The 15,000-nt window shown below is 40.3% G+C and overlaps 3 protein-coding genes across 3 annotated transcripts; 2 read left to right on the top strand and 1 right to left on the bottom strand.

Moving 5' to 3' along the window:
- The first annotated feature begins 601 nt into the window (after positions 1-601).
- sftpbb (surfactant protein Bb) lies at positions 602-4,970 on the top strand. Its single transcript, XM_033619002.2, has 11 exons — positions 602-758; positions 1,019-1,071; positions 1,652-1,726; positions 2,283-2,405; positions 2,503-2,634; positions 2,735-2,815; positions 2,901-3,084; positions 3,184-3,326; positions 3,503-3,583; positions 4,064-4,174; positions 4,544-4,970. Exons 1-11 carry the CDS (start codon positions 707-709, stop codon positions 4,580-4,582), a joined length of 1,074 nt encoding a protein of 357 aa, XP_033474893.1. The 5' UTR covers positions 602-706; the 3' UTR covers positions 4,583-4,970.
- A 115-nt stretch (positions 4,971-5,085) lies between these two features.
- On the bottom strand, positions 5,086-12,160 carry usp39 (ubiquitin specific peptidase 39). Its single transcript, XM_033618479.2, has 13 exons — positions 11,967-12,160; positions 11,576-11,654; positions 11,371-11,465; positions 11,151-11,287; positions 9,028-9,180; positions 8,711-8,936; positions 8,510-8,584; positions 7,978-8,045; positions 7,326-7,514; positions 6,491-6,633; positions 6,175-6,310; positions 5,950-6,036; positions 5,086-5,379 (listed from the first exon to the last, which is right to left on the bottom strand). Exons 1-13 carry the CDS (start codon positions 12,028-12,030, stop codon positions 5,326-5,328), a joined length of 1,506 nt encoding a protein of 501 aa, XP_033474370.1. The 5' UTR covers positions 12,031-12,160; the 3' UTR covers positions 5,086-5,325.
- Positions 12,161-12,390: 230 nt separating this feature from the next.
- Positions 12,391-14,033, top strand: c9h2orf68 (chromosome 9 C2orf68 homolog). The gene is made up of 4 exons (XM_033618480.2): positions 12,391-12,601; positions 13,312-13,427; positions 13,517-13,662; positions 13,759-14,033. The coding sequence occupies exons 1-4, from the start codon at positions 12,492-12,494 to the stop codon at positions 13,879-13,881; spliced, it is 495 nt and encodes a 164-aa protein (XP_033474371.1). The 5' UTR covers positions 12,391-12,491; the 3' UTR covers positions 13,882-14,033.
- Positions 14,034-15,000: the final 967 nt, after the last annotated feature.

The raw sequence follows: 15,000 nt of genomic DNA, 5'->3' as shown, positions 1-15,000 counted from the left end.
CCAAAAAGAGGAGCAGCTTCAGTATTGTGGTATAAACTAACTGTGGCGTCTTGAATGTTTTTTAAACAGCCCCGAACTTCTCAGACTCTTATCGAGTTACCGCTCAGAGGGAACTTATTCAGCGGCTCCTCTGGCAGCAGCACATATGTTTAATGTGCGATAGTTATGGTGATTATATTTAATCACCCATATCGCCCACCCCTCGTGACAACTGTAAAGTCATTTGACCTAGATGTGAATGCCGATTGATTGTATCCTTTCCAATTACATTAAAAAGCCAGATGTTAGTGGGACTTATCAGTATTTTTATGCAGTGGAAAAGGGGCATAAGAATCTTGATCCTACAGGTTGTGGAGCCCACTGCATATCTGTGCCCAGGGAGTCTTATAATCCGCCCATGCCCCCATCCACAGCAGTGCATTGCTTAGGGTCCCTGTTTGTACTCCTGTCTGCTTCTCCAAAATGGGGCCGTGCCAAGCGACATTTACTGTCGACAATGAATAAGCACCTAATACAGCCCCACTTTAAAAGATCCGAACTCTCCCTTTAATATCTGGTCCAAACTCCGAAGCAGAAGGTGGCAGTAATGGTCATAACAGGGTTTGGCCAGTCACCGCTAAAAGCCACAAAGAAGAAGAAACACACCCTGATGTTGATATAGACAAAAATCATCTGCGCTTCATATCGTCTTCAGCTCCTTCACACCATGTCAGCCTCTGGATTTACCCTGCTGGTGCTCGCTGTGTCTCTGTGGCCAGGTAAGATCAACATCTACTGCTGACGACCTCTGTCTGCATGACTGTCACCTGACTGCTCGCCATTAATCCTGTTGTGGTCAAAGATCAGGCTGTTATCGTGGGATTTATGACAGCTGACACTCACACACTTATGTGCAAAAAGGATGTAGTTATATCCTGACTAGCGCTGAAACATTTCTATGCTTGTCCCTTTTAAAATGGTCGCTCTGTCTCTATTTCCCTCCCCAGCAGCGATATATAATTTGCTTTCTGTTTCTAAGGTGAGTCCAGGTTCATCATAGACCCTGTGTCATTCATCAGACAGAATTCTCTGGTAAGCCTCAGTTTGGCTCCTGTTATCCTGTCCTATTGTCACCGTTTGGTCAGGTGTTTCAAAGGCCAACATAACAGGACAAACACAATTCATGTAAAATACACAACACACAAATAAAATTATTAATTGATGTCAAAATGTGTACATTAATATAATGTGTACTTAAACTGAAGTATTGTACTGCACTAACACAATCCTCAACTTGTAATTTATGATTTTCTTTCCCCTCTTATTTTTATTTATATTCTCTTTATTTATATATTTTATATTTATTATTTTATTTTATTTATTTATTTTTAAATTCGTACTTTAGGGGTGGGGGTGGATTACATGTGTGTTAAATACTCAGTGGTTGTACCGATATTTTGTTCTGGTTAAAATAGTTGCACTTGTTAATTACAGTTTGTGTTGCTACCACCGACAGTCACTGGGCCTCGGCAGCAATCATTTCCACTCATTCCACACTCTTAAAAAAAGTGCCCATAAAGAGCTATAACATAGAACAGGAGGGGGAAATGCTGATATATTTCAGGGAATGCAGGCCTAAATAATTAACTCCCTGTGGCTTCTCTTTATTCAGACAATGGATATGTGTTCTGAGTGCAGCCAAATCATCCAGCTGTCTGCCAACATGATTTCCAGCAGAGATACTAAGGTGAGGATGTTGATGACTCATTCACTGCATTTACTTTCTCTTTACTTCACTTCACTGACCACTTGTGATAGGTTTGTGGAGCTGGTTAATGAGGAAAGTGGCACACACCCAGCAACTGGGGTCCCTGTAATGTTGTCTTTGAAAGTTAAACCTTGAAATGGATGTTTAAAATGAGGCCCGCTGTAAGCACAGATTCAATGGACCCACTTTTGCATCGGGATTGGCTGCAGACTGACTTGCCAGAGATGGCTGCCATCTTGTTTTTACATATATCAGAGTATTTCGCTCTTACTGCCACTAAATAGCACAAAGAAGTGTCTACAAATGAGGACAACAGGTCTGAGTTAAGTAGAATGAAGTATAAGGTCAAGTAAACCCAAAATGTGATGTCCACATATGAGGACACAGGGTCTCATTATTGTGAACTCTTTTGGTCACAGTAATTATGTCATGAAAATTTGATTTCATGCCAGACCTTGCTTCACACTTTGTCCTCTCACACACCAGGTATTTTTGCTACAACATGGATGATGCACTAACTACTTTGCTATTGCAGGAGACTGTGTATGAGACCTTGCATGCTCTGTGCCAGCGCCTCCCAGGAGAACAGGCATCAGAGTGTGAGTCACAGGTGAAGATGAATTTGCCCAAAGTCCTGCAGCAGACACCCGACCACCTGGTGAGTTTAGTCTCTGTTAAAGCTTTATAGACACTCAGGAAAAAGAATAAACACTTTCAATGATCCCCTTGTAATGCAACATAACCTGTTTGTGTAGAAACCAGAAGACACTTGTATGATCTTTGGACTTTGTGCTGCCCGAAACGAGGAGGAACTGCTGAAACTTCCCCACCATGTCACTGATAAAGATGCATCCAGCCCTGCCCTCGGCACAGCCTCTGCCTCCAATGTTAGTATAAGAAAGCAGAAGTGGATTTTGAAATGAAGTGGAAAGGAAATTTTTGCTTTCACACTTTAAATATACCTCTCGGTTTATCCTCTCTCTCTAGGGGCAGATCAACCCTGTTTGCACCCTGTGTTTATTTATCATCAAGAAACTGGAGACCCTGTTGCCCCAAAATATGACCGAGGTGACTTTATTTCATTCTGCATTGGAAACATATTATCCCTCACTGTACATTACATCATGTTAACATCTGCTCTGTTGCCCTGCAGGACGCTTTGATGAAGCTCATGGGAGAGGTCTGTGATCTTATACCACACAGCTACAAGGACCAATGTGATGATTTTGTCAACAAATACGGCACGCAGATAGTCGAATTCCTCCTGTCATCTGCTGCACCTCACACAGTGTGCACTCTGTTGCACCTATGTTTGATCAAGGAGCAGCCTGATCCAGGTCAGTCAGTTGTAATGAATATATTTGGCCTTCATCCACTTATCGGTTTGATCTGAACTTCACACTTCCACCAAGTTTAACGCTCGACTGATTCCCCAGAGTTGTTCCTCCCCTCTGACTGTGACTCATGCCGCACGCTGGCTGCGCTGAGCCGACTTCACCTGGGTCTCAACTCCACAGAACCTCAGACTTCCTCTTTCCTCCAGTCTGTGTGTGTCCATCACCCTAATGCCATCCCAAAGGTCTGACCCTCAGCTCCCACTAACACTAAACATCCCTCAAAAACTAATGTATGGCCTCTCCATGTTTATTGCTTAGAGTTTTCCGTAAAGTGATTTGAGCAGTTTTTTCATCAGGTAGACGAAGAAAAGAAAGTCTTTGTCACTTTGCATGAAAGTAACACTGGTGTTCTTTTCAGTGTGAGGCTTTCACCAGAATCTACGGCACCCGACTGCAAAAGGTTTTGGGAAACCAGATGGACGCTCCACATGCTTGTGAGGTAAGAATGAGCTCTTTTACAAAAACACTCACATGTGCATGTACCTGTCTCACTGGAGGGAGCAAAAAAGAAACTTTGAAGGTGTGTAAACCCGCTGACAGCAGGAGTGCTCCACCGTTTACTGTGGACAAATTCTGTTGTGGATCTGTAATAACTGTGTGGACATGTGGATGCAAATCATTACACAAGTGGTCACAAGTGGACACAAGTTATTACAGATCCACACAGCAGGTCTACACACCTTCAGAGGGGTTGAAATTACTGACTGACATAAATGTTACCATTGCTCGAAGCAGCACACTTATTTTGGCGACTAACAGCAAATAAAACCAGTTGGTTTACAGAGATCATTTACAACAGTACAATGAGCCCTAGTCCACGCAACATCTATCACAAATACAGTGTAGCCACTTGAATACTACTACATATTTCTTGGTCTGGTTCATTTTCACGGGATCTTTTGTCTCGTCTTTCCCACAGAGAGCTGATCTGTGTGTTGCCCCGAAGAAGGTGGAGCCACTGGGAAAGAACCGTTGTACTTGGGGACCAAGCTACTGGTGCAAAGATGTTCAAACTGCTCAGAAATGTGGAGTAAGTTCTACGTACCAACCATATTTTGCCCTCATCATACCTTAGTATGATGATACCATCAGGGTTTGCATGAAGAGGACGTCCTCTCTACAGAGAGCAGGACTGGCATGAAGTTTGACAGTTCTGCCAATCAAAGCTGTGACTCAGTCAAAATTTAGATAATTTTGTCTTTAAGGATGTTGAAAAATCTGAACCTGATTAAAAGGTGCATGAACAATCTATTCATTTCTTAGAGCAACATCATTTAAGCACACATTGGTCTCTTCCTCCCCACCCTGATCTGCTCACTACTTGAAACACTTACAAGCACTCATGTGATTTGTGAATAATTCGATTTGTTTCACATCCTATTTCTGTTTTTATCTGCAGAACCAGGCCTTCTGTGAGAAGTACATGTGGAAGGAGTGAACTGAATTCGCACAACTGCTTTCTTTTTACAACTCTATTACACTGGTCTTTTATAAATGTATTGCACTGATCTTTTGTTTTTTTTTTACTTTTTGGGGAAACTATTCATCACATGTGCTATTCCAACCAACAAGCCATAAATATTAATCATGAAACGTTGCTGTTTGCATGACGTGTCACAAGACTGAGGCTGGGATTCAGTCTGAACCATCAGTTTCTACAGTGGTAAAGTTTTGTGAAGTGTAATGCTGCAGATTGCTTTATGTGTGTCAATATGATTGTGAGGATTGCAAAAACATTCATTACCTTAGATGAGCTCTCAGTATGTATTTATGACCGTGTGGACCACTGAATACTCAATAAAGCTGCACAGCTGCTGCTTCTGTTATCTTGTTGCTGTTCTCTGATTCCCCGTGCAAACAACTACATGCACATGACAAGCTCCTAAAACTGTAAAAGGTCAAATGGTTGCTTATGAAATTCACAAACATACAGACCACACGTCCTGGAGTTTGTTTATTTGGAAACATCCACGTGGTAAAAAGATAAAACTGTGAGAAAACAAAACGCTGCAGACATTTACATTTGTTTTTTTGTGGCTATTAAGAAAACGTCCAGATGTATTTTTGCCACTCTCATTCTATATTCTCTTATTTTCAATCACTGAGAAACGCCCAGTTCATTTCCAAAATGGTGACGACACATCAGGTCATTCACACTGAGGAAAATCCTCAGTGCCTCACTTACACCCCCGTGTGGTTGTTTGTGTCATCGTCACTCTCTTGTCTCTTCCAGATCTGGAAGAGAAAAGACAACAACTCATTATTAGGTGCAAAGACTATTTTTTACTTAATTTTAAACTGCAATCTGGTATAAAAAATCATCTGATACAGGTTTTGAAATCTTAATATTGAATACTTAATACTTTGTCCTAAGAATGTGTTTTATTAACTGACTTTTTTTAACCCAGAAAATACAAGGATTCAGTCCTTCACGAAATTTATCAGCTAAATAACCTCTGAAACACCAAATTTAATTGTCTTCATCACTGCACAACAGTGAAACTTGTACGTAAAGAACATAAGGAACCTGCATGTTGAAAAGAGTAATACTGGTCTATTTTTTTTCATATTACTACTATAACTCCCAAGCATTAGACATTCAAAACACCTGAGATAGTCAAGTGACATCAGAAGCTGCAACTCTATTGCGATTGACCTTTAACATTTACATAGTGTGCTTTGAGCACCATCAGATGAAAGGTAATGAATTTATGAGGTAGTTTTATGTTGCACAGAAAAACATGGAGCCAAGCCTCTGTAACATTTACATTTTCCACCATGCACAGAATGAGTGGGAAGACTTGCCTGGATGTAGGCCTCTGACAGTGTAATCATCTGGGGGAGAATGTCGGTCACCTGCAGGTCCTGCATCTCGTACCACTTCCCAGTTCCCTGATTAAACACAGATATTATTTGAACGTATATTAACACGACACTGGCTTTGTCAAAACAAAATTTGATCCATTTGTTAGGTTGTTTGTAGTCATGGAAACAGAGATTATTTCAGAGAAGTATCTGGCTGCAACCTACATGATGCAGAACATGAATTCTGTATGCTCCCTCAGTGGGTTTCCCATCATGGACAACGTTGGCAACGAGGTCATACGTTGTGTTTTTCTCTGTTAGTTGAGCTTCTTCTGTTAAGTACTCACGAAGGTCAACATTCCTGTTGAAGCAAATACAAAGTGACAACATGAACAAGTGCACATTCATACTGAGGAAAAAATACACTCGTCCGTCTTATCGCTTCTCACAAAAGTTACACACAACAACCATTCAAAACCATTCATGCACTTTGTGATTCAATGCATCATTATTCGTGTTACAGTGTATGGACAGCACTTACGTGATGGGGAAATTGACAATCGTGGGGTTCTTTTCCACAAAGAAGTTGTTCTTGGTGAATCTTTTGATACAAAAGATGAGGTACGGAGGCAGTTTGGTCAGCTGGAACCTTTTGAGAAAATTCTCTTTGTAGGTTTTGTACTCCTGGATGTAAATGAGATGGGAAAATCACACACGCACATTTAGAGTGCTTACAAAAATAAATAAATAAAAGTGGGTGGCACAGCTTTGATACCAAGTGGGGCTGACTGCCTGCTGCCCGCTGCAGTTTAAATGGCTTAAATGGTTTAAATTTGCTTGGTCCTGTTGTCTGTAGTTGGCAGAAGTTATTATTTCTTGTAAAAAAGGTTGTAACACAAACAAGTTTTCAGGATCTCAAGCATCTTCCTGAGAGTATTACCAACCATGAACGCAGCAGGACAGCATGGTAAAATTGGGCTTACTTGACAGCACAAACATAGCAACCCCAACACAGAGTATACAGATGGGGAACTGAGCTGTATGACAGCAAGCTGAAGAGAACAGGTACGTGCTCAGTTGGATTAACATCTGTGTTAAACTGTGTGGGAAATGTGCCACAGAGCATTATGTTAAATTGTGTCATTTTCTGGTTTTGTATCTGCTCAAAGTGCCACCATTTTTCCACCTAGAAACACCATTTGCTGTGACTGTGTCAAAATGTAATAATTATGTTTTAAGCCCAAACAAAATCTTCATCAGCACCAAAGCTTTTCTGTAAGATTACTGCATTGTAGCACTGCTTTAAGTCATTTTCCCCACTTTTATTTTATGTTGCATTTCATATCTGAGACAAGAAGATGTGAATAAAGTGGTACCTTCTCTGTGCTGCCGTTAAACTTGCCCAAGATGTTGAAGAGAGGGACCTGTGGGATAATAAGCTGCTCCTTCTCATCCTTGTACAGTGGAGCTGTTGGGAGGTCAAGGGTCAGAAACAGGAAGGTGGACTCGGACATCTGCTCCTGGTACTCCTCTGTCACAAGCATTGCCTCTTTCTCCTCTGGTGTCTGGAAAATAAAAACACCACATGGTTTCTGTTAAAGAACCTAAAATCATAGCAGAGTTAGATTTGAGGGCATAAAGAGAATATTCTTTTTGCTCTTTGCCTCGTATCTGCAAATCATCACCTCCTTAGTCAGTTATTTTTGTTATTTTTTTATTCCTACTTCCAACTATTTTAACATTGTGTAAGAGAACTAAATGCTGGACACCTCAAAATCAAGCTTAAAGCAAGCCAAAGTAATGTATGTTAAATAATCTGCCAAAAATGTAGCTCTGACTTAACTTTAATTGACACGAAAATCAATAAATATAGAAAAAAAAAACCCCCACATTTTTCAACATATCACTAGCTACAAAACTCTTTACGCAAACAACTTAAAGTTATGAACAACCCTGCACTATTCTATTAGTAAAACATTATATTGCACATGTAAATTAAGGATTTCATTACACAAGCAAGAAACTCACTAAATCTGGGTGTGGAAGTTTCTTGGAAAAGATCCGCATGGAGCCTTGAAATGCTTTTGTGATGATTGCTATGAGGGCAGAAAGACAAATGGGGACAGAGGTTAATTCACATGCTCTAACAATCAATTACATGAAACATGCACACACAAGATTGTACATGCTCAAACTAAAACTAAATTAAACCGTAGAGAAAAACAAAAGCAAAAGCACATCTTTGGAACTGCTGGTGCCCCCTACTGACAGATTTCAACACACGTGGTTCATTCATTTTCTAACTGCTTCATCCTCTTGAGGGTCGCGGGGGGGCTGGAGCCTATCCCAGCTGACATCGGGCGAGAGGCAGACTATCGCAGGGCTGACACATAGAGACAGACAACCATTCACGCTCACATTCACACGTTTTGTAATGACTGGACAATCAATTTATAATTTGACATCACTGTGCCAAACACGAATCACATGAAACACTTAAATTGCATATATATGACAGAGGAATTGGGTATTAACCCCCTCTGATTCTCCTCCTACTTACATGTTTTTTTCTTTGTGCCTCCAAGAGCGCCATGCAGAGCATTCAAGAACCATGTCATGAAGTCCACAGCATCTCCTGCAGAACAGAAAACAATCAATGAGCACTGTAACCTCTACAGGGCAGCACATGTTAACAGCCTACTTCAGATCTGCAGTACACAGCATAGTCCAGTACTACAGTCTCTGGCAGCTGAAACATTACCTTGTTTGGTGATTTGGAAGTTCTTCTTGCTGCACAGAACCACAGCCTGCAGCATCTCATGTGGAGACACATGGGCCTTGAAGTTTCTTGGATTCCAAAGTTTGCGCATCAGCTCACCAAACCTCTGCACCAAGAGGAACATGATGTCCCCCGGTGGCCTGCGGATACCCCTGTAGTTTTCCTCCTCCAGGAAGTAGTTTCGCAGTGGTGGAACATTGGAGAAGGCCTAGGAAGATGAGGCAAACACGAAATTACTGGGATTATTTAAAAGGTTTATGACCAAGTCCAGATATGGTCACTGTGGTAGTTAATCATACCTGTAACACCACATTGGCGTAGTCATTGGCTTTGATGTTGTTGAGTCCTACAATGCCAGGCAGGTAGGTTGTACCATCGTAGGCTCTGTACAGTTTACCCTGCTTGTCCAGCCCTGCAATGTGCTGCTTGGTGAAAGTTGGTTTCAGCACATACTGTAAAGAAAGTGAGAAGGTGTCACATCACTAACACAAATGCACAGTTTGTACAGTATAGTATTTTTGACTCAGCACTTCAATAATTACAATGTGATACACTGACTATAGGGATGCACGATAATATTGGCATGTCATCGGTATCTGCCAATATTGGTTTTTAAATGATATATTGGAATCAGCTAATTTGCTAATAATATCAGTAATTCATCATAGGGCTGGGCAATATAGACAAAAATTCATATCTGTGTTTACAAGTGTGACACACGATATATATCTCAGTGTTTTCTACGATATGGGCTACAAGTTGTCAGTTGCAAGTCAAAGCCACATTTGAAATGTCACGAGCACTTTTATAAACACAGATTGTGATCAAAATAAAATGCAAAGATGGGGATTTTATTCCCTGTTTGAAAATATGCGGCTGTATAACATGTAAATGAAAAATGATATAAAATAAATAGCGGGGCTGTTTATTAATATTCTTGCATATAGCACTGGAGCTACAGAGGTTTAAAGGTTTACAGCACAGGACACAAAATTGTAACATGAGCATAAAAGCATCAAGGCGGCCTAAATCCATTGTAGTTTCACACAATTAAAATTCTTTGTGGATGGAGTTAAAAAGTCATTCTCCATGCCCTTTCAAATGAACCTAGCACTGGATAAAGACTGAAATCATTTTATTCATTTAGGCTATTAATCTTAATTCTGCACAAAGCATCAACAGAGAGGCTGAAGGAGGGAAGGAGCGAGAGACTCTTTGCCTGAATTATATACATCTTGTTTATGAAATCTCTGTGTTGTCACTGCATTTTTAAACAGATCTGTCGGCTGTATCCTTGCGCTGTCATCATGTCACAAAAGAGACTACAAATACCAAGAAGAATGGCGACACGCTATGATCCACCTCACGCTATGATCCACCTTACACTACGGTAATTTCATTCATCTCAGACTGATTTTGCATAGCACATGCAAATATAGACCAATGTCGCACTATAGACTGATTAACAGACAGATTAAACAGAGGAGCAGCTCTGTGTCTCTGACTGTTGATGAAGAACTTTTGAGTGAGTGTGTGGGACGGAGCTGAGCGGAGAGTGTGAGAGAGGAGAGATGCACACTGACACACATTATGCAACACAACTTGACCCTATATTGATATAAACAGTGTTGTCTAAATTTGTATCTTGCTTGAAAATATAATCGATATATTGTACATAGTCATATTGCCCAGCCCGCCCCAGCACTTCAAAAATTACGATGTGACACTCTTACAACAGGGATGCACGATAACATTGGTATGCCATCGGTATCTGCCAATGTTGGCTTTAAATTGAACTATTAGAATCGGCCAACATGCTTTTCTTTTGCACAATGAATAAATATAACATACACTGAAAAGCGTTCTATTTCATGTCTCCATCTGCTGGTGGACCATCATGTTAACAGCAAGCATGCATAATATGTTTATTCTACTACAGAAGAGACTTGCTGATCACTAAAATAAAGGTGGGAAAAAAGTGGATGTATTGATATTGGTTATTGGTCAAATGAGTTGTTACATATCGGCAAAAAATCCAATACCGTGCATCACTATCTGAAATCCCTATCACTGAAATAACACCCTTAAAATAATATCTGACTTATGCTCTTAATATGTATTTCTGTGTAAGACTGAAAAAAAATCTGAATACTGTGTGACCTTTAAAACCAGGATCAAATGATATGTAGGATATATCCTGACACAACAATCTCAACGACTCCTAAAAGTATAGCTGTACAACAGTACCAATATCATATTGATCGTTTACCTCTCAGCTCTACCCATAACAACATTCGGTGTGGGATTTAACTTATTTTTTTTTATTTTAAAGAGGTTGCTGAACATGAACATGAATAAACATTTGCTGTCGAAACTGTAATAATGACATACTATGAGCCTGTAACACTATGCCTTTGCTTACCGTGATATCTTCTAGTGAAGAGTCGATGATCTCATAGTTGTCTGGCAGACAGTAAAACTTGAGTGTGTGCAGATTCAGGAACACATGGTGTGTAAACTGCACACTGTGAGTGTAAGCATGGGACTTCAAGCCTCTCCCTGCAAGGAGACATACATGAGTAAATCAGTCCATGCACAACAAGGTGTTTGATCTCTGGTTAAAAGTCAGATCATCCACCTACCTTGAAAGTATTTCCCACATATAAGGCAGGCATACACATTGATGTGGGAGAGAGAGATGGAGCAGAGTTTCTCAAAGTCAAAGTCCAGCACACTCCTGGAGGATAAACAAACACAACCTAGAATCAGCTGCAGAGTTATAGAGAAGGCTAAGGCTAACTAGCTTTTAGCACCAACATTAGCTGTGCACATTCAACTGTCTCTTGCCTGTTTATGGTGTCCAGGTAAGGGCAGTGGCGGCTTCTCCGGTCTTCTATAACACGTCCTCGGCATATTTTGGCTGCCACTGCAACATTAAGTGAGTCAAAATGAATGAGTCAAACCAGATGGGGTTCAAGCAGTTGAGTGTAAGCTAGCTAAACATGCTAACTGACCTAGCGGTTAGGTTGGTGGGAGCTGATGGATTTTATACACTGTGTTAATTAGAAGGACGGTGCATTTGTGTAGCCAGTTAAAAACTACACAGCAGTGGTACTTGACTGTGTGACTGGACCGACCCTTGAATGAAACCGAGCGCATTTTCATCTAGCTTCTAGCAGCATTGGTTAGCTTCCTGCTAACAAGACGTTGTATAAACGTTAGAAGTAAATAAACGTACCTCTGTCGTCGTCGTCGTCGTCGTCCACTTCAGCCTCTCTTTCTCGCTTCAGAGAAACCTTCATAGCAGTTATCTTGTGAGCTTAATGTCCAAACAACAGACAAGGCACAACTTTGTTTTGAAGAGATGAATGGGTCAAGCACCGGGTTCGTCGAAACTCGCGGTGGTTGTACGTCGCAACTGCCATGTAGCAGTCTAAAAACTAACCCGGAGTTTAAAGCTAGCTCATTAACCGCTTAATACCACTACTGCGATAATTTGCTGAATTTGTGAAAGCATATCCCTGTGTTTTTATATTTAATGTATCTCAATTTTCTGTTTTTGGTGTGTTTAAGAATTATTCTCCGCAAGAATAAAGTGTATTTTGTTTTTGTTAATAATTGTAAACTCCGAGAAAGTTATATTTGGACAACAAGTTACCATTAGCTAGCATGTAGCTTTTTGTCAGTGTCCATGGATCTGGCCGAGACTTGTTGCAATCATTAGCTCACAAATACTGTCACCGCATTGGAACTGTTTTTTGAAATGGATATTTTAAGAGACGATGAAGTGCATGAGCTGAAATACAAACCCGGGGGCCGCTTGGATATGAGCCACGGCTTCCTGCACCATATCCGGAGGAACCAGATTGCTAGGTGATTTCCTCAGCTAATGCTAGTAGCTAGCATTCTAGCTGGTTCATAACATCCAGCCATAATTTGCAGAGCTGCAATCAGACATGTTTTATAGAAGTTGATGTGATGATGAGAAAAGGTTTAGTAGCAAGGCAGAATATGACTTACACATATTCTTCTACGCTTAAAGTAGAAACACAAAGAAAGGTCGCAGAGGCCCAATTGCCAAAGTTATCCTTGGTTTAGGACACTGGAGGCAAAACAACATACAACTGCTTATTACAAAAAAGAGTTACAGGTGTTTTTTTTAATATTGTCACGGTGTCAATCCATATATCACACTGTAATCAAATGTGGAGTTCAATATCAAACAACAGGCGAAGGTGTTTGTGTCAGATTTTTAGGGGTATGTAATGTATAACAATACAATATAACATATGCCTTTGTTGTGGACTATTGACATAGCATATGCAGATAAAAATGGCTTTGAGATTGCCAAAATTCTGCTGTCTCTGTAGTGCATTTCACTAAAGCAAATGTATAAAAAAAAGTTATGTTGTAGCTGTGTCAGGGAAGCAGGACTGCAAGCTATTAGTAAAACAATAACATTACCTGTTAAAACAAATAGGTTAGAAGATCAGAGATATGTTGCACTGCATGGTTTTGTAACAAATATGGCATATTGTACATCTCCAAGCCATAACAAAATGTCGATTTCTTGTCTCTTCAAGAGATGACTATGATAAAGAGGTGAAGCAAGCCAAAGAGCTTCAGCGGCGGAGGCACACGACAACACCTAGAAGACCACGACGACCTGATATCCAAGTGTACCATCCTCGGCGCAGACGTAAGTATGATTAGCTTTTTCATTGTTTTTGGCAACAGCAAATCCATTGAGTACAGCAAAGAACATGGACGTGTGTGTTTATTCCCCAGATGGATCAGAGCCAGGGGCTGGTGCTGAGGCCGAAGAGTGGAATGAAAGTGGGTCAAGCACAGAGACGGAGACCCATGGTACTGAGCTGTTCTGGCTCGACTATCAGGCGGACTCCGGTACCATTACCTCCATCCTTGTGCACAAGGTTAATACAGATCCCTTTGTTTGATATTTCTGTTTTTTTTTTTTTTTTATACTTTGCTTTGGTCTTAATTCCCTTGTGTTCTCTTTGTTTCTAAAGGAGGATAAGCCTGAGAAGGTGGTGGAGCGTGTCGCAGAGAAGAACATCCTGGATTCAGCCATGAGGGCAGTTCTAGAGGCTCGAATTCGAAAGGAAATGGACAAAAGACGAGACAAACGCTGACTGATGATCTCAGACAGTAGATTACGATGACAGAGGAGCTACAGATAAAGAGGAGCAATACTTCATTTGCAGTTCTAAACTCCTACACGGCATTAATGCTGTCGACAGTGTTGGAGGCATAATGAGAACTCTGAGATCATGTAGAGTGACTCTCAGCAGAGATCCAACTCGATGACCCACAGTCAAGCCGTCTTCTGTTTTTGAAGGAGAGGGAACAGCACTTATAGACAGTGTGGTTGGGAGTTGACTGTCAGGTTCATGTTTACTACATTCTACTCACCTTGGACTGTTACCTCATACCCTCATACATAACTGTAGGGACACCTTCAAGTTGACTGGACCTATAAAATCATGTTGTTGCTTTCTAAGAGTTAAATTCAGAAAGGAGTAGGTACTCTTTGACAGAGAGCACTGTAACCCTCCTCCGTCAAACATGTCCTGTGTTTCATGTGTTTACAAAGATCTAGTTTTTATAAACAAGATTTATTATTTTTTGGTAAAATGCTGTGAACGGTAAATCAGTCTATCAGCGATCTTGTGTTTAGAAATGTGAGAATTTCATTTTGTTTTTTTACAGTTGGAGAGTTTTGTGGATGTAGACATGATAATGTGTTTGTGTTGCAACTGTATTTCATTGTTTTCAGTATTCTAATTTATTTTGGATTGTTGAAATACTTTTATTTTTGATACTGTAATATTTTTTGAGGACACAACTCTTTACACATAAAATGACCTATATATATAAAAGCCATTTATTACCATCCAACTGTGTCTGGATGTGTATTATGAAATTGAGCCATAAAATGTTTTTTTGTCACTTACGTTTTTATTGAGGTTTTTCTATTTTAAGTACATCAACACAAAAAACACAAATGCATAAACACAAACAGCACAGACTAAACATAAACACATCTCTGCAGTGTTCGTACCATTAAGGATTCAAAAATCCATCAGCACAGCATTAATACTTATATCATCAGGTGACCTATTCTACACATCAACCCCGCTCCCTCTATCTGTATGTTACAGTTGTAGTTAATTTCAGTGCAGTGTCTAGCTCCTATGACATGTTAAGTCCTTTTATAAAAAACAAAAACTGGTTCCAGACAAGCAAATATG

Source organism: Epinephelus lanceolatus, chromosome 9, assembly GCF_041903045.1.
Source record: "Epinephelus lanceolatus isolate andai-2023 chromosome 9, ASM4190304v1, whole genome shotgun sequence".
Taxonomy (NCBI): Eukaryota; Metazoa; Chordata; class Actinopteri; order Perciformes; family Serranidae; genus Epinephelus; species Epinephelus lanceolatus.
The sequence above is the reverse complement of the archived record's forward strand: the minus strand, read 5'-3'. Positions and strand labels throughout refer to the sequence as shown.